A 21,898-nucleotide genomic window follows, 5' to 3' on the forward strand; every position below is an offset into this window, starting at 1 on the left:
ATATAATACATGGCGCAGCCGTATACAAGAACCTGAATAAGAAAATTGTATAACCTATGACGGACTTAAAACAACCTTGTGAAGAATTCTCGGAAAAATCAAGTCAAGAAATGACTAGCCCAATTGAATTTAAGATGCCGTTACCCCTTCAATTTGATTTGGTGGGTGATATGCTAATGAAATGGACGAGTTTTAAACAACAGTTTCGTGTATTTTTACTAGCTGCCGGTTTAGAAAGAGTGAGTGAGACAAGGAAGTCTGCCATTTCGTTAAACTGCATGGGATTGGAAGGACAAAACATTTATTACAACATTTTAAAAAAAAACGATGATACTCCCAAATATGAAGAGCTACTGACAATATTTGATGAATATTTTGAACCAAAACAGAATGAGCTCATAAACACATACAATTTCAACAACAGAAATCAAGAAGATGGAGAAACATTTGATACCTTCTATTCAGAAATAAGAAAACTGGTAAAAAATTGTAACTTCAAGGAACTGGAAAACCGAATGCTAAGAGACAGAATTGTTATGGGTATTCGAGATAAACAATTACAACGAAAACTTCTGGAGAATAACAAATTAACACTTGACATAGCAGTGGACCAGTGCAGAGCAGCTGAATTGTCACAAGAACATGCTAACATCATTCAGAAGAGTGAAAATTCCTTGAAGGTTGATGCTATCCGGAACAAACAATTTGAAGCTAAGTATAACAATAATTATAGCAAAGTGCCGAGTTCCAACAAGCAATCTACTTACAGTAGTCTGTTTTATCATTGTAAAAAATGTAACAGAGAGCATGGACCGAGACAATGTCCAGCTTTTGGGAAGACTTGTTCAAATTGTCACAAAATTAATCATTTTGCTCAAGGTTGTAAGAATAAGAAAATAGACTTTATTGAGGAAACAAAATGTGATGTAGACAACTCAGTTCATGATTTGTGACTAGTTAAAATATGTCATTCTATTCAATGTAAAAAAAATACATGTCTAAATGAATGGTTAACAACTTTAAGGACTGAAAATAAAAAAGTAACATATAAGTGTGATACAGGGGCACAGGTCAATGTTATTTCATTACAAGATTTAAAATTGATTGTCGATGATGAGAATCCTAAGTGGTCTGAGACAACAATTTTGTTAGAAGCATTTGGGGGTAATATTCTAAAGCCTTTAGGGAAAATAATACTAAAAATATATCTTAATGAAACTGAAAGCATAAATATTGAATTTTTAATAATAAAAGAGAAAGTAAGGCCAATATTAGGTTTAAGTACACTATTGGAATTAAAATTATTAAAAGATAATATTAATATTAATTCATTAGAGGAAAATAATATTAATATTAACAAGGTTAATGTGATAAACAAAGAAAAAATTGTTAATCATTATTCTGAACTATTTCAGGGCATAGGACAATTTCCAAAGTTACTAGAACTGCACACTCAACCAGATGCACAGATAATAGTGAAACCACCTCGTCGGGTACCACATGCACTGCTGGGACGTCTGGCTGATAAACTAAAATGTCTAGAGGAACATCAGATTATTGAGAAGGTTGAACATCCTAGATCTTTTGTAAGTAATTTAGTAATTATAGAAAAAAGTGATGGCAATTTGAGGATATGTCTAGATCCACAAGATTTAAATAAAGTATTAATTAGAGAATATCATCTAATTCCAACACTGGAAGAAATATTAACTAAATTAACTAATAAGTCAGTTTTTTCTGTACTGGATTTGTCAGAAGGTTTTTATAATATAAAACTAACAAGCACATCAACCGACTTATGCACATTTAGTACTCCATTTGGCTGCTATAAATTTTTAAGATTACCGTTTGGTCTGTCTGTTGCACCAGAAATTTTTCAAAAGTACAGTGAAAGTACATTTGGGGACATTCCAGGAGTAGTTATTTACTGTGATGATTTGATGATTTGTGCTGAAAATGAAGAGGAACATGATAAAATATTAAAACGTGTACTGGAAAGGGCAAAAGAAAATAATGTAAAATTTAATAAAAGAAAGTTTCAGTATAAATTGTCTGAGGTTAAGTATTTTGGTCATATATTTTCTAAAGATGGAATGAAAATAGATCCGGAGCGGGTTAAAGCCATTTTGAGTATTAAAAGTCCAACTAGTAAAAAAGAGTTACAAATATTCTTAGGAATGATTAATTACTTGAGAAACTTCATTAATAAATTGGCAGATTTGACAGCACCATTAAATAATCTCTTAAAAAAAGATGTTGGTTGGTTGTGGACGGAATACCATGAAAATGCATTTTGTAATATTAAAAAATGTATAAGCACGGCACCTTTATTGCAAAATTTTGACACTAGATTACCAATTACTATTCAGTGTGATGCAAGCAAGGATGGCCTAGGTTGTTGTCTAATGCAAAATGGAAAACCAGTATCATACGCATCAAGAAGTCTTACATGTGCAGAGAAAAATTTTTCGCAAATAGAAAAGGAACTATTAAGTGTTGTGTGGGCTACAAAGAAATTTCACTATTACATTTATGGAAAAAAATGTACTGTTCTTAATGATCATAAACCGTTAGAGAACTTGCTAAAAAAGGGCATTCATGCTATTCCCTCCGCAAGATTACAAAGATTAAAACTAAAGTTATTAAAATATGACATAATATTTAAATATCAGAAAGGTCGTTTGATGCATATTGCTGACTTGCTGTCTCGCTCATACTTAGAGGAAATTGATGAAGATCAGTCATATATGTATGAAGTAATACACTGTATAGGTCTTGCTAATTATCTGCAATGCACAGATGAACAAAAACAGGAATTAATTTTGGAAACATCAAAAGATTCGGAATTAAGTCAATTAATTGCTTACACAGTCGAGGGTTGGCCAGATAATATTAAAAAGGTGCCAGATAATTTGAAACATTACTTTAAATTTAGAGAAAATATATCAGTAGATGAAAACCTATTGTTCATGAATGATAGACTCATTGTTCCACATTCATTGAGATTAACAATTCTAAAAAAGTTGCATGAGGGTCACTTAGGAATAACAAAAATGAAACAGACTGCTAGGGCATTGTATTATTGGCCTCAAATTGATTCACACATTGAGACTTTAGTAAAAAGGTGTTTCGTTTGTCAGACCTATCAAAACAATAACATAAAAGAACCATTATTGACACATGAGATACCAAAACTACCATTTGCAAAACTTGGGATTGATATATTGGATTTTAAAAGAAAAAGTTATGTGGTAATCTATGATTATACCACTAAATGGTTAGAAATAAAATTAATTACTAATAAGTCAGCACAAAGCATAATTAATGCGTTAACAGATGTATTTACTAGTTTTGGCATACCATCAGAGGTAGTGGCGGATCACATTCCATTTGACTCCAGCCTATGTAAGCAATTTGCAAGGGAGTGGGGTTTTAAATTCACATATTCTAGTCCTAGATATCCGCAATCGAATGGTATGGCAGAACGGGGTGTACAAATAGCTAAAAAGATTCTGATTAAATGTAGTGAGGATAAGACTGATTATAGAATGGCTTTATTGCAATATAGATCATCTCCGGTCTCTGGCACACAGTTTACACCAGCACAATTATTAATGAATAGGAATTTAAAAACTAAACTGCCTTCAAGTTTTCAATATTTAAAACCAAAGTTGAATTGTGAGGTAGAGACCGAAATGAATAAGTCTAAAAATAGAAATGTAAGTAATTACAATAAGCATGTAAAGGAAAAAGATATTTTTCATTTGAATCAAAAAATTTGGTTCAAAAAAGATCCACAAAATAAGAAATGGTTACAAGGTACAATTGTAAATAACAACAAGAAAGATTTTAGATCATATGACGTTTTGGATTGTAATGGAGTCTTATACACAAGAACTTCTTATCATATTCGACCTCAATAATCTGATGATTCAAAAATGAGTGGGTGTGCAGTTCTAACTTTACAGTGTTTGTGTTTAATTTGATTGTACTTTATGTTTAAGTCATAACTTATTAGTGTAGTAACTTAATTTTGAGATGTAAACAATTTACTTTGTTAAGTTTTTTTTTTATTGTTTTTTTTTTGGAAAGGGGTATGATGTACTGTAGTGTAACCAAACGCAACGTATAGGAAAACTGAAACGCAATTGGTACAGACGGCCATGTTGACAGTTGTCATTGAATAATAAAGATATAAAAATGGTTAACCTATAATGCGTGGGTATAGACTACGGACGCCTCTAAAAAGACTGTAAGACAAGGCTTTATGATTGAGCGGGAAATTGGCCATTGTACGTAACGTACATGTTGTAATAAAAATTATACATTTGTGAAATAAACCAGTGCTTCTATCACATCCGTGTTTAATTAATATTAACTAGAGAACAATATAATACAGTTATGGCTGAGGAGAAGAAATGACAAGAAACTGCAACAGCAACACATCTTTTAAAAACCAATGAGGATATACATTACAAGTTATTTAATAACTAGAGGAACACATTCAATACCAGACATTTTTATCATTTAGGTAGTCATTAATCTTATAATAAGCTTTTTTACATAAAGTAAGCTTCACGTGAGCTTTAAATTTATTTTCTGACAAATTTAAAATATTATCTGGTATTTTATTGTAAAAACGTATACATAACCCCAAAAAAGATGAATTTAATTTACTTAATCTAGAATTTTGAATAGCAATTTTATGTTTATTTCTTGTATTGTAAGTATGCCTTTCACAGTTTCTCGGAAGGAGAGCTAAGTTTTTACGTACATACATAATGTTTTCATATATATATTGACTTGCGACAGTTTTGATTGAAAATAAGTTTTTCAAAATTTTCTCTTTCCAATTGGCAGAGAATAGATATAACACTTTGATTTTGCTGTTAAATGTTGCGCAAAGGGTTATAAATAGTGCAAAAATATAACCAATATAATATTTAATACCTCTTCCTACTTGAGTTTCCTGTTTTGTGATATTATATTCCTTTCTTTTGTTGAATGATATCAAACTTTAGCACATGCCTACTTACAACACCTTATTTAATTAATGTTAGCTAAGCGTAGTTAATTATTTACATCCTATATCCTGTAAACTGAGCTCGCTTGTTTGCAACCATTTTGTATTTATTCGAAAAATAAAAAGAGAAGTCGCTATATAATAGTACGATTGTTATCTTTTATTATAATTTTAATTAATGCCAGTATCATGTCAAAATAAACGCTTTAATTTTTGGACGAAAATGTAAACGTCAAGTTTTATTTTGCCGCGAGTTTTTAAAAAGTACCAATGAAATGGGTCGCTTATCGTCTTATTTTATCATAATCTGTTAATTTAGTAGATAATATGGATTAAACACTCTGATGTAATTTTAATTGTGGAGTTTAAGTCGTGTTTTATGTCCATGTGCCTGTGTTGAACGTCTACAATGAAAATATTTTGCGTGACTTTATTTTTTTGGTAGGTATTTACCGATATTGTAAGTACTAAGTTTTCTAATTTTTCCAAGATTTTCTTACATTCTTCACAAAGTTTAACAAACCTTTTATTTGGCATTTGTATGCAGTGTTAATATTACATCGTACTATTGTAGCTTTTCGCAATCATACGGATGGGATTATAAGAAAAAGTTATTTCCGAGTGATTTCCGTTTCGGCGTGTCTACGTCAGCATATCAGATCGAAGGGGCTTGGGATGAGGATGGTGAGTGTATTGACTGTAGTTGTATGTATTGATTGAGTCACCTTTATTGATTAACGTTGCATTTTGAGTCTATTCCTAGCTCGCGGTAGTCATCGTAGGTCAGGTGTGTCCTAGGCATAGCGCCCCCCTCGTGACTCTTCCCCCGCGTAGCTCATCCCCTCCGCTGGCCCTTATCCCCGCTGCGCAGAGACCTGAGCAGATGCAACAGAACAGACTGTGCTGCCTCAGTATGCATAGCATAGTAAAGTTCATAGTTCAAATAGGACGTAAATAAACTTGATGTAATTAATCACTGACATCTTTCTAACGTTGAATAATGACGCGTGTTTCGAGACTATTTTGTAGTTTATTTAGGTACCTATGATACCTACTTTGATTTTTGTTTAGTACTTAATTTGTTTTGCTGGTTTTTTGTGTTTTGATGTATTTTAACAGCCTCCATGGTCTAGTGGTTAGAGCTTTAGGCTCACGATCTGGAGGTTCGGGTTCGATACCCGATGGGAACATTGTCGTAAATCACTTTGTGAGACTGTCCTTTTTTTGGTAAGGACTTTACAGGCTTGAATCACCTGATTGTCTGAAAAAATAGATTCCGTGCTTCGGAGGGCACGTTAAGCCGTTGGTTCCGGCTATTAGCCGTAAAAATACCTCCACCAACCCGCAGTGGAGCCGCGTGGTGGAGTATGCTCCATACCCCCTCCGGTTGATTGAGGGGAGGCCTGCGCCCAGCAGTGGGACGTATATAGGCTATTTATGTATGTGTCCTCCCGGTCCACTAACCCCCAACCCAATAACCCAGTTCCCTTTGTTCGCATAATCTACAAAAGTCCTACACGAACCGGGGATTGTCTTTGAGTGCACTCCAATAGTAGGTACATACAGGGATAATCGCCGGTTGGTGTCACACCACATTTAGATTAAACTATCTTAAGGGGCCTCTACGTGTTGGCTTCGGCCCCACGCACGCCTTCCAAAAGTCCGGGACTCCATAGGCCCGAGATAAGGAAATGACAAACATAATAATAATTGTCTCACGTGTCGTATTAGGACTTTTTTAATTTAATATTCAATGTAATCTGATTAAGTCGAAAATTGTGAGATAAATAATCTTTTCACTGCAACAACATTTATCAGGCAAAGGAGAAAGCATATGGGACCGTTACGTCCACACTCACCCAGAGGTGATAGCGGACGGATGGAACGGTGACAATGCTACGGACTCATACCACCTCTACAAGCGTGACGTGGAGATGCTCAGAGAGCTTGGTGTTGACCACTACCGGTTCTCAATATCTTGGCCAAGGGTTCTGCCTAACGGTAAGGTTTTATTTTATTACTTCTATTATCATATTACAGCCATTGTTCAATTAGAAAAAAACATTAGTTTAGAAACAGCCTCCGTAGTCTAGCGGTTAGAGCGTTAGGTTCACGCTCGAAATCACGTAGGGTGGGATGACGTCAGCTGGGCTAACCTTGAAATGCTAGCTGTCACTTTTGAGCATATAGTAGACGACAGGTCGACATGGCAATTCTCTAGTGACGTGACGTTTTCAATATCGATATATTTTTATTATGTATGTAACAAAATGTGAATAAAATAATACCACGTTTTCATTTAAGTTAATATTTATTAATCTGAATCATCTAACGTTAATTTTATTTCTAAAATATTATTCTTAGTTTTCAATAATTTATAATTTTGATTGACCATAAATATTTAGATTAGATTTCTTTTAAATCTATTGTTTTTCTTTTGTGTTAATGTTAATTTCTAATTCAATAAATTATGTGAGCGAGATTATAATCGATAAACGCAGCCCGTATTTATAAACCGATCTCAATACCGCTCTCAAGAGCGATATCAACTGAGTCACTCTCAAGATGTAAACAGCGTCTTAAGTGCGACGTTAATTAATAGACGAATATTGAGCGCGTATCACATAAATATCGATCTCAAGTAAACGTCCTAATTGAGTGAACTATAGACCGAACGAATCAACGTTTCGCTCTTGCTTAAAAAAATATTTCGGTTTAGGGCTTCAAACCATAGACATATAAGAGTATGGACTGGAAATACCTACAAAAAAAACGTGCCACTTCGTCGCATAAAATGGCGGCCTTTACTAGGGCTGCAAGCTGTTTCAATACTAGGATTACCATACTCGTACCTACTAGGTATAGCATCTTCTTCTTTGCGAGTCGATGGCGATCGATACTAAATTTTTGCTGACCAATAATAGGTATAGCATTATAATAATAAGTATTCATAAGAGAACAGAAAGGGAAGGTAAAGGGTAATTAGGTGGTGTACTGTATTTTTCGTGTATGTTTTGTGTAAAACTTGTTCTTTTTGGTATGTTGTGTGCAATAAAGTATATTTGTATTTGTAAAGGGTTTAGTCAAGATTTATCTAAGTAGTTTCCTTAACAACTCTATAACATTGATTACATTCTTTATTGCGCACAATTCGAATCCACCTGGAGTGTATAATGAAACATAAATTAAAACGTAAATCTGTTTATTAGCAAGTATTCATTTCACACATTTACATTATATTTACAATAAATACAAATCTAAACAGTGTCAATTTGTTTAGAAATTGTCTTTGTGACACCCTGTCACATTGCATATATAATCATATACGCTTTCGGAGAAAGAAAATGTAAAGTTAAAGCAAACTTTCTTATTTCTTGGGAATACTTTTTTGGCAAAGGTAAACCTTGAAATTTGTTTACCTGCCTTTTCAAAAAGTCTTGCGGTCCTGCCAATTCTTCCATCAATACACTTTGCCCTTTATTATTTGATTTTTATTCTGCAGATCTTCCATAATATTCTTCAAATTGGCTAACTTTTAATTTTTTCATCGCGTCTTCTTGAACAGACTGAAATAAAGTTTAATAATAATGTTAAAACAGTGTATGTACTAAAATATATCTGATTTAAGTGCATTGTGTACCTGGTTGAATTATACTATATCATGTTAAAAATATAAAATTATTTGATAAATACCTTTTCATGTACTGACTTATGAGACAGACGTACGGGCAATGGCAGCACAGACGACGTTGCAGCTGTGGATTAGTTTTCCAATATCACCTGTTTCAGTAAATCCAGTCGACAATTTTGGATTGAAAGATGGCCTGAAATGAAAGATAACATTCATTTATTTATATAAAATTTGTACAACTCATAATTGTTTCGACATAATAGTTACAGACTAAGTATATTAAGTACATAATAATATGTAGTTGAATGATAGATAGTATAAACATGTTGTGATAACATGATACAAATATGTTATCTATCTAGCCAGTAGTGAGATGATGCAAGCTAGGCTGAAATTTAAATATAAATTTAAACACCAACAGCCTCTCTCTAACCATCGTCTTCTCAAGCTTTTATTTCTTGGAAACCTGTTAACGTAAAAATAATAACTAGTATTCTTAGCCAGTATTATTGGCGCAACACTAATTTGACTATGACGAATAAAGATATTGGAAAACAAAGAAAAATACGGTTTGTAGTATGACAATTACTCAAAATATATAAAGGTTTAATGCAAATTCATGGCTCAGTTGCGTTGTAACATCAAAATCTATAGGATTGTTTGTATTATTCAATGAATACGGGGTACTAACCTATGAAGTGACAAATACGGTTGATTTCTGTCCTTTCTGGCACCACACTGTACAATACAATACACGGACATGTTGAATAACACTTTTTTCAACTTCAACTTCGATTTAGCATATCAAATCCTCGTAATTTATCCGCAAAACACAAAATACGATCTCATAAACAGCTACTTGACAGCAGAAGTACCACAAAACACAGCGCATAAAATGGCGAAAAATGGCACGTACCTACAGCTGTTGTGACGTCATCACAAAATGTTGCCATAACTAGAAATAACAGATATATATTTATCTCTTTTACCAAATGAAATTTTGTACTAGTAAAAAAGAGACAAAACGATTATTGACGACCTGTTTCATAAACTACTCATATTTGTATAAGATGATGTTTATATAGTAGAACAGGGCGCCTCCATATAATTTCCTATCTCTATGCTTCAAACATATTCAAAATTGTTCAATTATTTACTAAAATATAAAAAGTATTATAATTCATACGTACGTTATTTAATTTTTTTATAAAAACGGTCATTTAACGTTTTAAAAATAATTTGTTATGATCTCAAAACGCAATGCGTAGTGAAAACGAAACGCAACAAACATCATTGTCAAAAAAACACTTGTTTTGTTTTTGTTTATCATAAAAGTAATTATTTTTCATAACGATGACAACAATTATTATTAAGAAGCATATTTTTACTCTCCTCGAGAAGAAAACTTTTTTGGATATTTTGAAAAGATACTCCTCGGTGATAGAGAATAAGGATACCGATGGCGCTTCATTACGCGCAAAAAATGAAGCTTGGGATATTGTAACCAGAGAATACAACGCAAGCCCTCATGCCACTAATCAGGTAAACAAACTTATTTAACCTACGGTGCGCGATTTTGCTCTCGCTTTTTGCTAGATTTTTTATAATTGCATCCTTGATTTTAGGTTACTAATAAACAACTGAGGAGATTGTGGATGAACCTCAAGCAGCGGCAAAGGGAAGCAGAACGTCAACATCGGCTAGCTACTGGAGGGGGGCCTGCAACCAGTGATGCAGTTGTAGACCCAGATGTGTCTGAGGTGGCCCCAGCTCTAATAGTTGGTATTGATGATGCTGTTGACTCTGAAACAATTCCAGGTAAGTAATTTTCTTCTAATATAGCATCTATATCGCCGAAGGGGTAGGCAGAAGTGTATAGTAAATACAAAATCACTACTTGCCAGCTATGTTTAAGTCTGATGTAATAAGGGGTGAGCCAATTAATATGAATTCAAACTCATAAAGTAAAATTCAGTGGTCTAGAGCCGGAGCTGGGATTCAAACCTGACAGTATGATGTAAGCCACACATTCTCCGAAAACAGCTGTCATCAATTCTATTTTTTTAAATATGTAAATTGGATATTTTTTTTATATTTCTCTCTTTAAATTACTTTGTTCCAGTAACCGCTGACCTTGCCGTCCAAGAAGTAAATATGGATTCGCAGCCTGTCTCTTATCTTGCACCACTTGCTGCCCCAACCCGGACAACATTGACACCACCTCCACCTGGAGTAGGTCCACTACTGTCTCTGTCTATATCTACCCCACTACCAGCTCTCCCCACAGCCACTCCACCACCACCTCCTCTTCCTCCATCCACTCCACCACCACGTCTTCCAACCCCACCTCTTATTAACCCATCAAATACAGCCACCCAAACTTTTCAAAGGCATAAGAGTTCTATTCTGGATAAGGAATATAAAGACAGACAGAGACGGGCTAACGAGATTCATGACTTGGAGGTTTTATTATTAAGAGAAAGAATAAGAGAAGCAAAGGCGAAAGCAGACCTCGCAGAACTTCAACTGCAGCAGCAGTGTTCCTCAGGTACATCAGTATTACCTACTTGCTCATCATATTATTTTAAAAACTAGTATAGCTTAGTTAAGTCCTGGGATAATTAATAAAACATTTTTCATCTAATTTGTTTCAGATAGTGCAACTGATGGCAGAAGAGAGGATGTGGCATAATATAATAAATGGAATATTGTTAATTTATGAAATAAAAGCATATAAGTCAATATATAAAATATGTTTTATTAAATAATTTCAAATACTATTCAATCACAAAGCACTGCTCATAAAGACTATTGGTAATAATTTTCAACAATTGAATTTCTAATTAAAAATCCAGTGCTAGTGCTTGGTATTAAACTATCTGTTTCTTCTTGTTCATCATTCTGATTCTCATCAAAAACCATAACATCATTTAAAATTAATGACAAGTTGTGTAATACCGCACATGCTACAATTATATGAGAAACAGTTGACAGTTTGTTACCTAGGCCTCTAGATAAACAGGGAAACCTCCGCTTCCAAATGCCGAATGTTCTTTCCACAACATTTCTGGTTTTTATTTGAGCTCTATTGTACCGTACTGAGGGAGCATCTTCGGGGGCAGGTCTTATAGGTGTGAGAACAAAAGGTAGTGTAGGATACCCATTGTCTCCGACAAGTCTTCCACTTAAAATACCCTGCATGTATTTTATGTAAATTGATGACATTTGAAATATCCTAGAATCGTGCATGCTGCCTGCCCATCTGGCTACTATGTCTAATATTTCCCTCCGGGGCCCTGCAACAACCTGGACATTAATAGAAAAATCTGATTTCCTATTTCTAAAGACTTCATGGTGCTGGCACCCTGGTGTTGATACAATTTTAACATGGGTACAGTCAATAGCTCCATCGATGCCGGGAAGTCCAGGCCACTGTCCATGTCTACCCATCTCTTTAAACAATTCTCTGTTTCTGTTAGCCTCTGCTCCTCGGGGAAACTTTATGTAGTGTGTATGCAATTGAGCTAGCAACTTTGAAACCTTCGTAATAATATTTGAGGCGGTAGGCTGTGATATGTGCAGTAAGTCTCCACGGACTATCTGAAAAGGCAAGGTTTGTGTAAGTCATTTATGTAAAATTAAATTACTTCCTATTACTAACTTATTCCTGTCCTGGACACAGGCTTTCCTTCATTTACTCGTTCAGAAGGACATGGTGCATTGCTCTACTGTATCCAGACCTCAAGATGTTCAAATACAGGCATAGTAATTTCGGTGTTCATTGTGCTGTCACTTACACTTAAAGACAAAAGTAGAATAATTAGTATTGAATAAATTCTGGCTTACCTGAAATGACGCTGTAGCATAAAATCTCAGAGTTAATAAAACTGCTATTTCCGGAGCAATCGGTAGACCTCTGTTGTCCTGTTTTTCTAAGTCACTTCTCAGTAACGATGTTATAAACAATACAGATTCTTGGCAGAATCTGTATCTTTTCTGGAACCGATCCGCTCGCATTTCCAAGGGATTTTCGGCGTCCCTGATATAAACTTTTGGCAAACGATACGCATCTTGCCATAACAAATCGTCGTAATGATCTAAATCGTCGTAATAATTGATGTCTTGTAAAATATTTTCTAATTCCATTATCGCGAGATCACAAAACCCGCACTCAAGTCACGGTTTGACGGCACTCAGCAAACACGATCTTAAGTAACATCTTGAGAGCACTCTTGAGAGCCGAGTTTCGTTTATTAATACGGCGTCACTTAGTTGATATCGTAACCCTAAACGCGCACTTAAGTTCCGTTTATTAATAGGGACGTCATCTTAAGAGCTCACTCAAGATTGATCTCAGAGATAAGAGCGGTTTATAAATACGGGCCAGATACCACGTCTAAAATTTTAAACAATTATTCCAATTTCAGGACACATCAACACCATAAATGAGAAAGGCCTTCAGTACTATGACAATTTGCTGGACGAACTGATCAAATATAACATAGCAGCCATGGTGACGATGTACCATTTTGACTTGCCTCAACGTCTCCAGGACCTGGGGGGCTGGACTAACCCAGAGATCATCCAGTGGTTTGAAGACTATGCTAGGGTTTTATTCGACAGATATGGCCATAAGGTAATCATCATCATCCCTCTAGCATTATCCCAATTTTCGCAGGGTCTGCTTACCCAACCTGAAGAATTGACAGGTCCGGTTTTTACAGAAGCGACTGCCTGTCTGACCTTCCAACCCGCGAAGGGAAAACCAGCCCAATACAGGTTAGGTCACATACCTCCGAAATGCATTTCTCGGGAAAGTGGGTTTCCTTCACCGCTGAGCACGTGAGAATAATTTATGATCCAAACATGAATTCGAAAACAATTTCGACAATGATAGCCTCTATTCTTGCCTCTATTCGAAACTGCGACCTTAAAAATGAAAGGCAAGCGTTCTACCAACTCAGCCACGGCTTATGTCCATCAATAATCAAGTAAGATGATTTCGTGCTTCGGAAGGCACGTTAAGTCGTTGGTCCCGGTTACTACTCACTGATTTATGTAAGTAGTCGTTATATGAGCCATGTCAGGGGCCTTTGGCGGCTCAATACCCTTGACAACAGGGTTGATGAGATGGTTATCCACCTCATAACCCACATGATAGAAGAAGTTCTAAATTGACTAACTTTCAGGTGAAATACTGGATCACTATCAACCAGCCGGATGTGTGCTTCGATGCGTACGGTGGAAACAAAATGGCGCCCGCTGTAGACTTGAAGGGTACAGGAGACTATGTGTGTGTCAAGAATATGATGTTGGCGCATGCGCGGGCCTATAGACTCTTTGAGAAAGAGTATAAGAGTCGGTCTGAGGGTAAGTGGATATTGTTTATTAACAACATAAGCTCACGACGGATTGGTGGAGCTGTTTTTACGGCTAATAGCCGGGTCCAACGGCTTAACGTGCCCTCCGAAGCACGGAATCATATTACTTTGTCAGACAATGAAAAAAGTCTTTACCAAACCGGGAATCGAACCCGGACATCCAAATAGTGAGCCTAATCCTATAACCACTAGACCATGGAGTGTTAAATTTAAGGATCGCGGTGTACAGTCACTCGTACCAACTTTAGAACCCTGTCGCACTATCATTTTTGACATTTAATGAGACTTACGGTTTAATTTGTCAAAAAAGTTAATGTGACATGGTTGCAAAGTGTATATGTCGTGGCCAGATCTTACATGATGTGTTCGATCATTTCATGAAATGGTCATATTTCATGAAATAGAATATCACACTTTGGCCACATCATGATGTAGTTTGGCCAGATCAATGAACACAAAACGTTTAACGATATGAGCAACTAAATGCATGATTACTTCATGATATGGCCAAACGTTACCAATCATATCGTAAATTAGTAACATTATCCACCGGTAGTGGCGCTGGTGTCGATTATATTTAAAACTTCATTGATATTATAATCGATGAATCAATGTAATGGTACAATTTTCCATATCGATTAGGTAAATAATTGTGAACCTAAGAAATTAATCGACTAATCGCATTTTTATTACACCACATAGTACGACCTCGGGGAGCTCGGTGGCGCAGCGGTAAACGCGCTCGGTCTGCGATTGTTGAAGTTAAGCAACTTTCGCAAAGGCCAGTCATAGGATAGGTGACCACAAAATAAGTTTTCATCTCGAGCTCCTCCGTGTTTCGGAAGGCACGTTAAGCCGTTGGTCCCGGCTGCATTAGCAGTCGTTAATAACCATCAATCCGCACTGAGCCCGCGTGATGGTTTAAGGCCCGATCTCCCAATCCATCCATAGGGAAGGCCCGTGCCTCAGCAGTGGGGACGTTAATGGGCTGATGATGATGATGATGAGTACGACCACCGCCTATATTAACGATATGGCCAAACGCTGATAGAAATATCATTAAACGTTGACGTTTCAACGATATGGTCAACTTAAGTTGGCTATTTCATGAAATGATCGAACACATCATGATATGTTCAATTCTAAGATCTAGCCTAGTGACATCGTAACGAAAACTTTGAGGGATGTTTCAGGCCATGATTGTGAGTTGATATCAAGTGGATTTTTCCGTCGCAAAAGTATAGAACGGAAAATAATTTAAAAAAAACATAAAAAAATTCTGGTAAGGGGTGTAAGTGACATCGTAACGAATACTGAGGGGGCTAATTTAGCTCAGTATTCTGAGTTAATATCAAGTGGAATTTTCGATCACAAAAGTATAGAATTAAAAATAATAAAAAAAAAACTAAAAAAAACATGAATTTTGCGACGGAAAATTCCACTTGATATTAACTCAGAATCATGGTCTGAATCATCCCCCTCAGTATTCGTTACGATGTCACTAACACCCTGTATATATTAGTACTCGTGATCGTGCACCGCACATATTTCTTCTTCTTCCTAGCGTGAATCCCGCCGTCTTGCGTCGGGGTCCGCTTTCCTACTGTTCTTCCTCCACTTTGCCCTATCCTGGACATCATCTTCGGATAACCCGCAACTCTCCATGTCTTTCTCCACGACACTCAACCATCTCAGCTTAGGTCTTCCTCTACGTCCACCGCACATATTTAATTATGTAATATTATAATAATATTACAGTGAACGCTAAGTTGGGTCTGTCCGTGTCGATCAACTGGTTTGATGCTCCCGACTACAGCACCTCCGAGAATGAGGAACTTGAATTATATCGAGCGTTTTCTGTGAGTATAACAGATTTTGATACTTTTTATAAAATGCCTTTTTTTACGTGAATTATTGAAAATGTCCTTAGAAAAGGTTTTATACGATCTGCTCTGAACCGGCGCGCGTGTATGAAGCGATTGATGAATGTTGAGTAAGCAAGAGAAGTGTGTAAGGATCGAAGCAAATGGAATTCTGTAGTCTCTGCTTACCCCGGTGGGAAATAGGCGTGAGTTTAATTATTGAAGATGGCATTAACTACTTGGTCGGACAATTGAGCGCTGAGAGCTCTTATCCGGTACAAAATTTAAGATAACAGGCCTGAGGTTACCCAGTAATCGCCGCGAACAGCATATCACTGACATGGCGGCATGAAGACAAACTTTGATTGGATAGCTTCGTTAGACTCTGCTGGGGAAACGGAATTAACACCTTATCCCTTAATATCCCTGTCCATTTCACTGACTTTTATTCTTGCTCTTTCACGTTGCGGGCTGTCCGGTTGTGGAACTCTCTATCTGAGACTGTCAGGAGGGCTCCTTCTCTGGACTCTTTCAGGGCAAGAGTGAAGGCGCTCTTCCTGCAGGCATAACTTGGAAGTGTTTTTTTCTTATTCTCCTTATATGTATATATTATTTTTATTATTTTATTATTACTATTTTCTTATTTTATTTATTCTATTTTTCTTTTTATTATTGTTCGTGTCATTATATGTTTATTGCACCAGCCCGTGCTCCAATGCATTAACTTCTTTCACCCTAAGGTTTCCTGGCAGAAATTGCTATTTAGCAATAAGGCCGCCTATTGTACTTATGTTTTTATTCGTATGTTTATGTCCTTTGTATATGTCGTTGTGCAATAAAGTATTATTGATTAATTAATTGAATTAAATGTATCCTCCTGTCGACGAATAGTCGTGTGGTTGTGTTATATATAAGTTCCGGCCAAGTAGTTAATACCATCCGGCCAAGTACTTAGTTAATGCCTTTTAAGGCAAATCTACAATAAGTCACGTCAAAAAAAAAGTTATATATGAGCATTTTCTCCCCAGTTCGGTTTATACTTGCATCCAATTTGGAGTGAATCTGGTGATTTTCCGCCGTCAGTGAAGAAAGCAGTTGCCAAGAATAGCAAGGCTGAAGGCTTATCCAAGTCACGGCTGCCAGAACTGACTGCTGAGGAAATCAAGATGCTGAAGAGTAAGACGTACTTTCATAATATTTTTTTGTTGGATGGATCTTCGTACCAATGTACTTTATTGCACTTAACAACTAGTTACATCACAAACAAGTACGTACTCCTGTGGTCATTATTGGTCATTGAGAGGCCTCGAACTGATGCAGCCCGAATGGCCACTGCGACCTAGTTAGGTCTATTGTGACCAAATCCCTACATATATTTAAAACTCCTCCTCTAGACCAATCCGTTCGATTAGATCGAGCGTCTTTTTGGGGGAAAGCTCCATGACCTACCCGACCTATCTTGTATCGAGATTGTATGGACCGGCGCGGCGTGGCGCGTCGGCCGGTCCGTCGATGCGCTTGTATGAACACGCTACGCGTTACCGGTGCGCACATTCGTGTGGACAGCGAGACACAGCTGGCGTGTTGGTAGCACATTCGTTGGTACAACTTTCGTGATAGCTACGCGTGTGCGTAGAGCACGCCTCAAGGTTCCAAATACGCATACCTATCTATTTGTCACATAGGTCTAGCAGCTGAAGTGTTAATAAGGGCCCTCAAGGGGCATTGCAGACAGAAGAAAAGCAAAAATGTAATCATAACAAAATGATGAATGCGGCCAAGAATGTCTCAGTAATATACAGCATCAAAGCCAAATAAGTACATACATACACAAACTCCCACCCTCACTCACCAAGAGGCGATGTAGGCAGTTGCAGCCCCCCACAAAGCCTCAGGATGGGCGCGGAGTACCATAATGGAGACATACGAGTATAACCAACACATCGCCCATATTATTACCGTGAACGTAAAAATATCCTACAATATTTAGTCTTTAAGCTGAGACATTATATTTTCATTTTTTTTTTCTTCGAACATGTCTGGGGCCAAAAGAAAACCTATCAAAGGTAAAAAAAAGGTCAACAATAATGTTTCCACGTTGGCGCGACCGCCATTACACATTATACCTTACAATTATTATTATTTTTAAATTTAAATGAAAATCGGAATAGACTATCATTACTTGCGTACCATTCGTTTATTTAAATTACAAAATTGACCGCCTTATTATAAAAAATAAATAAATTATAGTACCATTTATGTCTGTCCATACTTATAAATCAAGTCTAAACCTAATATTTATTTAGTCTACATTTTCTTATAACTTTAGTAGGTACCTTCTTACCATAGACGATCCTCGGACTAGTTTTACATAGATGGATAGGTATTTCCTCACCTTAGACCTAGTACTAAACCCCGTTTTTGTCCTAGTATTTGCCGTTTCTCGAGTACGGGTTAGTTCCTAAAACTGTCAACAGATGGCTTAGTCAAATAAATTTAATTTCAATGAAAATCATTATGAACCCGACGAATGCTTATTTTGGTAGTAACAAGTTAACAAGTCTTTAAATCCAAGCCAACTGCTAAAAAAACAGAATATAATATTATTATCATTTTAACAAAAACATAATTAAAGCTTTTTTTGACGTGAGTTATTGTAGATTTGCCGCAGATGGCATTAATTACTTGGCCGGAATAATAAAAGCAGTAAATACAAAAAACTAACATTACAAAAATAGTTATAATCACGTTGCGTTAGCAAAATTAGTTCTGCGAAAATCCGTCGGATGTCGCTGTTCGGTTCGCTACATTTTCTACATCGCGGTGTTAAGATTTGCCGGCCGTAACGTAAGAGAAAAATGTAGTAGAAATGAAAGCATACTTACCTGGCACAGGGGACACCGTGATCAAGAAGGCGGTTCCCCCAGGGCGAGGCCTGTCCATTGCACTGCGGACGGGTTGACCCCTGCGATTATCCCTAATGTGGATAACTCGGGTGCGTTATTTTTGGTAGTGGGGACTGCGTACGCGCCGTCCCCTTCATTAATCATTGTAATATCACTAATGAGTAGTCAGACGGTGACAGGGGCTGTTATAGAGAGAGCTGAGCTTCACGCCCTTATTCTTTTCAGTGTTGAGCAGAGCCATAATAAGCCACAGGCCAGACCACAGCGTTTTGGTAACAATAATTGATATTTAAAGTCGAGATGGAATCCATTGCTGTTAAATTAAATGGTTGTTCAAAATTGTTGTGTGGATATATACGTACGTACGTAAACAGCCTATATACGTCCCACTGCTGGGCACAGGCCTCCCCTCAATCAACCGCTGCTCCAATGCGGGCAATGTGGATATATATTTTTTATTATTATTGCTCATGTGTGTAGTTCATTATCTTGAGGAAAGCGAACGTCTATTTTTTATGATATCTGATAATAATGAAATAAACGCATTCTATACTCATAAACTCGCAGAGAAACCTAATATTTGGTCGAAATTTGTTTCTTTTGAAATATTTCGTATGTTATAATTTCAGAATCAGCCGATTTCATAGGCATGAACCACTATACGACTTTCTTCGTCAATAAGACTGAGAGTGGAGTGAGGTCTGGCCTGCCTTACAGTTTCCCTGATATCGAGGTGCATGTGTCTCAATCAGACAAGTGGTTGCCGTCCAAATCAGCTTGGTTGAAGGTGGGTTACGTAACAGCAAGTAACACCATTGCGTGACAGATACGTTGGTATATGTATCCATGCCTCCGTGGTCTAGTAGTTAGAGTGTTAGGCTCACAATCTGGAAGGCCGGGTTCGATTCCCGATGGGGACATTGTCGAAATCACTTTGTGAATCTGTCCTTTGTTTGGTAAGGACTTTTCAGGCTTGAATCACCTGATTACTAACTTAACACCTGACCGGAGGAGGTATGGAGCATACTCCACCACGCTGCTCCATTGCGGCTTGGTGGTGTTTTTACGACTAATAGCCGGAACCAACGGCTTAACGTGCCCTCCGAAGCACGGAATCATCTTACTTTCAGACAATCAAGTGATCAGCCTGTAATGTCCTAACCAAACTTTTTTTTTGGGATATGTTCCCACCGGGAATCGAACCCAGAACCTCGTGAGCCCAACGCTCAACCACTGGACCACGGAGGTCGTTAGAAGAAGAAGAATTTTCTATATTACTTAATTCCTATCTTAACTTCAGGGGGTACCGTACGGTCTTTACAAATCCCTTTTGTACCTGAATCGTGTGTACAACCGTCCACCCATCTTCATCACCGAGCATGGCTGGTCTACCGACCCAGGGCTTCATGATACCAGCAGGATTAATATGATGAGGGAGTACAGCAGAGGTTTGCTGTTCTCACTGGAAGATGGAACCGATCTCCTTGGTCTGACTGTGTGGTCACTCATGGATAACATTGAGTGGACTGCTGGTACTAGGTAGGTAGTCAATGATTCTACTGTTGTGAGGTGAATTACGAACATTAATTAAGAACATACGAAGATGAACACTATTAGGAATTATAGGCTATTTGTATGTACATGTTTATATATATTTTTATATTTTTTTATATTATTTCTTTAGTATATATTATTTATTATACTTTTTTAGTTATGTTGGTATTATTATAATATATGTTTATTGCACCAGCCCGTGCTCCAATGAATAATCTTCTTTCACCCTAAGGTTGCCTGGCAGATATTGCTGTTTAGCAATAAGGCCGCCTATTGTGCTTATGTTTCATTCGTATGTTTATGTCCTTTGTATATGTTGTTGTGGAATAAAGTATCATTGATTGATTGATTGATTGAATTACCAACTTCATCAACCCTGCGGGACAGAGATCGTCTGTCTCTTTCTGTGCAGTACTGTGAGAGAGTGACGTATGTCGAGGCGAGAAAGAGTCGCGCGCTTACGTCAGCTAAGCCCGCTGGTGTCAGTGTTATTATTGAGCCGCCAAAGGCCCTGAGCCGAGGTTCGCGCCCAACTGGGCACCCTCAGGCGGGTCTTGAACGTTATACCGGGTGAAAGCCTTCAGCGCTCCCCATTTGTCCGGCCAAGTAGTAAATGCCATGTGCGGCAAGTCTACAATAAGTCACGTTAGACAAAAAAAAGTGGTCCGTTTTGTTACACTAACCTTTGTTGTGCATGCCTTTTTTGTGCCTCGCTTTGCTGTTTTTATTTTTTTATCTTTTTGTTCGCTTTATATTGCGTTCTGCTGCTTTATGTTTCGCCGTTTTTAAAATAAGCTATCAAATCATAAACAAATACTCTGATCCTTGCAGCGAACGATTCGGCCTCTACGAAGTGGATTTCGATTCACCCGAGAAGACGAGAATTCCTCGTGTGTCGGCGCATTACTACAAACATATGATACACTCGCGCATTGTCGACGAGGATTGGAAACTTAAGAATTTAGACATGTCCATTTCTAATCGACGACAAAAGATCTTAGCGAATAAGAAAACCGAACTCTGATTTAAGTTGACCCTGATTGTAGATCCTAGGATAAAACTAATAATAAAATTAAAATGTTTATTCGTTGTTTTAAGTTTACGCGGTTATTATCATAATTATACTCGCTCCTTGTTCGAGAGGTTTTTAACAGTGTAGTCTACGTCTTATGCTCCAGCATCGTCACAATTTTCAAAGCTCATATCCAAAGCTAAAAAAAAAAAGTTAGTTTCCCGCTTCCGAGCGCACCTGTCAACTAATGTCATTACGGTTTTTGTGCACCGGCGCGTCACTTCGCCTCCGTAAATAAACTAATTGAAAACCAATATTTAATACAAAAACATGATTGATATAGTGCAAAAAATCTGTTACTTACATAATCAAGTGCTTTTTTCTCTAAAAAAGCTAGAAACAGTACCAAAGAAAAAATGTGGATGACGACGAGCGTAAGTTCTTTTTGATAAAACAAAATGTGGATTAAACTGGTAAGTCTTAACATTATCCATCTACTAAAACAAGAGAAGATATAATTATGATCAAT

At 36.9% G+C, this 21,898-nt stretch overlaps 2 protein-coding genes, 2 long non-coding RNA genes and 1 other non-coding gene across 7 annotated transcripts in view; 3 read left to right on the forward strand and 2 right to left on the reverse strand.

Annotated features, from left to right (window-relative positions):
• LOC126377276 (uncharacterized) overlaps positions 1-21,898 on the reverse strand; it is a 181,430-nt gene that overhangs the window by 27,991 nt on the left and 131,541 nt on the right. The window lies entirely within an intron of this gene.
• On the forward strand, positions 5,289-21,441 carry LOC126377076 (myrosinase 1-like). Of its 2 annotated transcripts, XM_050024721.1 has the most exons (10): positions 5,289-5,464; positions 5,598-5,707; positions 6,842-7,024; positions 13,082-13,290; positions 13,844-14,024; positions 15,794-15,894; positions 16,926-17,073; positions 19,433-19,590; positions 20,104-20,342; positions 21,189-21,441. In XM_050024721.1, the coding sequence occupies exons 1-10, from the start codon at positions 5,433-5,435 to the stop codon at positions 21,379-21,381; spliced, it is 1,554 nt and encodes a 517-aa protein (XP_049880678.1). In that variant the 5' UTR covers positions 5,289-5,432; the 3' UTR covers positions 21,382-21,441. The 2 variants fall into 2 exon arrangements, with proteins under 2 accessions (XP_049880678.1, XP_049880679.1); XM_050024722.1 differs by lacking the exons at positions 5,289-5,464; positions 5,598-5,707 and adding an exon at positions 5,923-6,061.
• On the reverse strand, positions 8,404-9,604 carry LOC126377282 (uncharacterized). Its single transcript, XR_007567822.1, has 3 exons — positions 9,346-9,604; positions 8,717-8,847; positions 8,404-8,589 (listed from the first exon to the last, which is right to left on the reverse strand). It is a non-coding gene; the product is annotated as an uncharacterized LOC126377282 (long non-coding RNA).
• Positions 9,968-11,431, forward strand: LOC126377179 (myb-related transcription factor, partner of profilin-like). Of its 2 annotated transcripts, XM_050024873.1 has the most exons (4): positions 9,968-10,196; positions 10,280-10,472; positions 10,777-11,202; positions 11,309-11,431. In XM_050024873.1, exons 1-4 carry the CDS (start codon positions 10,008-10,010, stop codon positions 11,344-11,346), a joined length of 846 nt encoding a protein of 281 aa, XP_049880830.1. In that variant the 5' UTR covers positions 9,968-10,007; the 3' UTR covers positions 11,347-11,431. The 2 variants fall into 2 exon arrangements, with proteins under 2 accessions (XP_049880830.1, XP_049880829.1); XM_050024872.1 differs by having other exon boundaries at positions 10,777-11,386.
• LOC126377296 (U1 spliceosomal RNA) lies at positions 18,775-18,937 on the forward strand. The gene has a single exon (XR_007567838.1). It is a non-coding gene; the product is annotated as a U1 spliceosomal RNA (small nuclear RNA).

The sequence above is a fragment of the Pectinophora gossypiella genome, chromosome 22, assembly GCF_024362695.1.
Source record: "Pectinophora gossypiella chromosome 22, ilPecGoss1.1, whole genome shotgun sequence".
Classification (NCBI taxonomy): domain Eukaryota; kingdom Metazoa; phylum Arthropoda; class Insecta; order Lepidoptera; family Gelechiidae; genus Pectinophora; species Pectinophora gossypiella.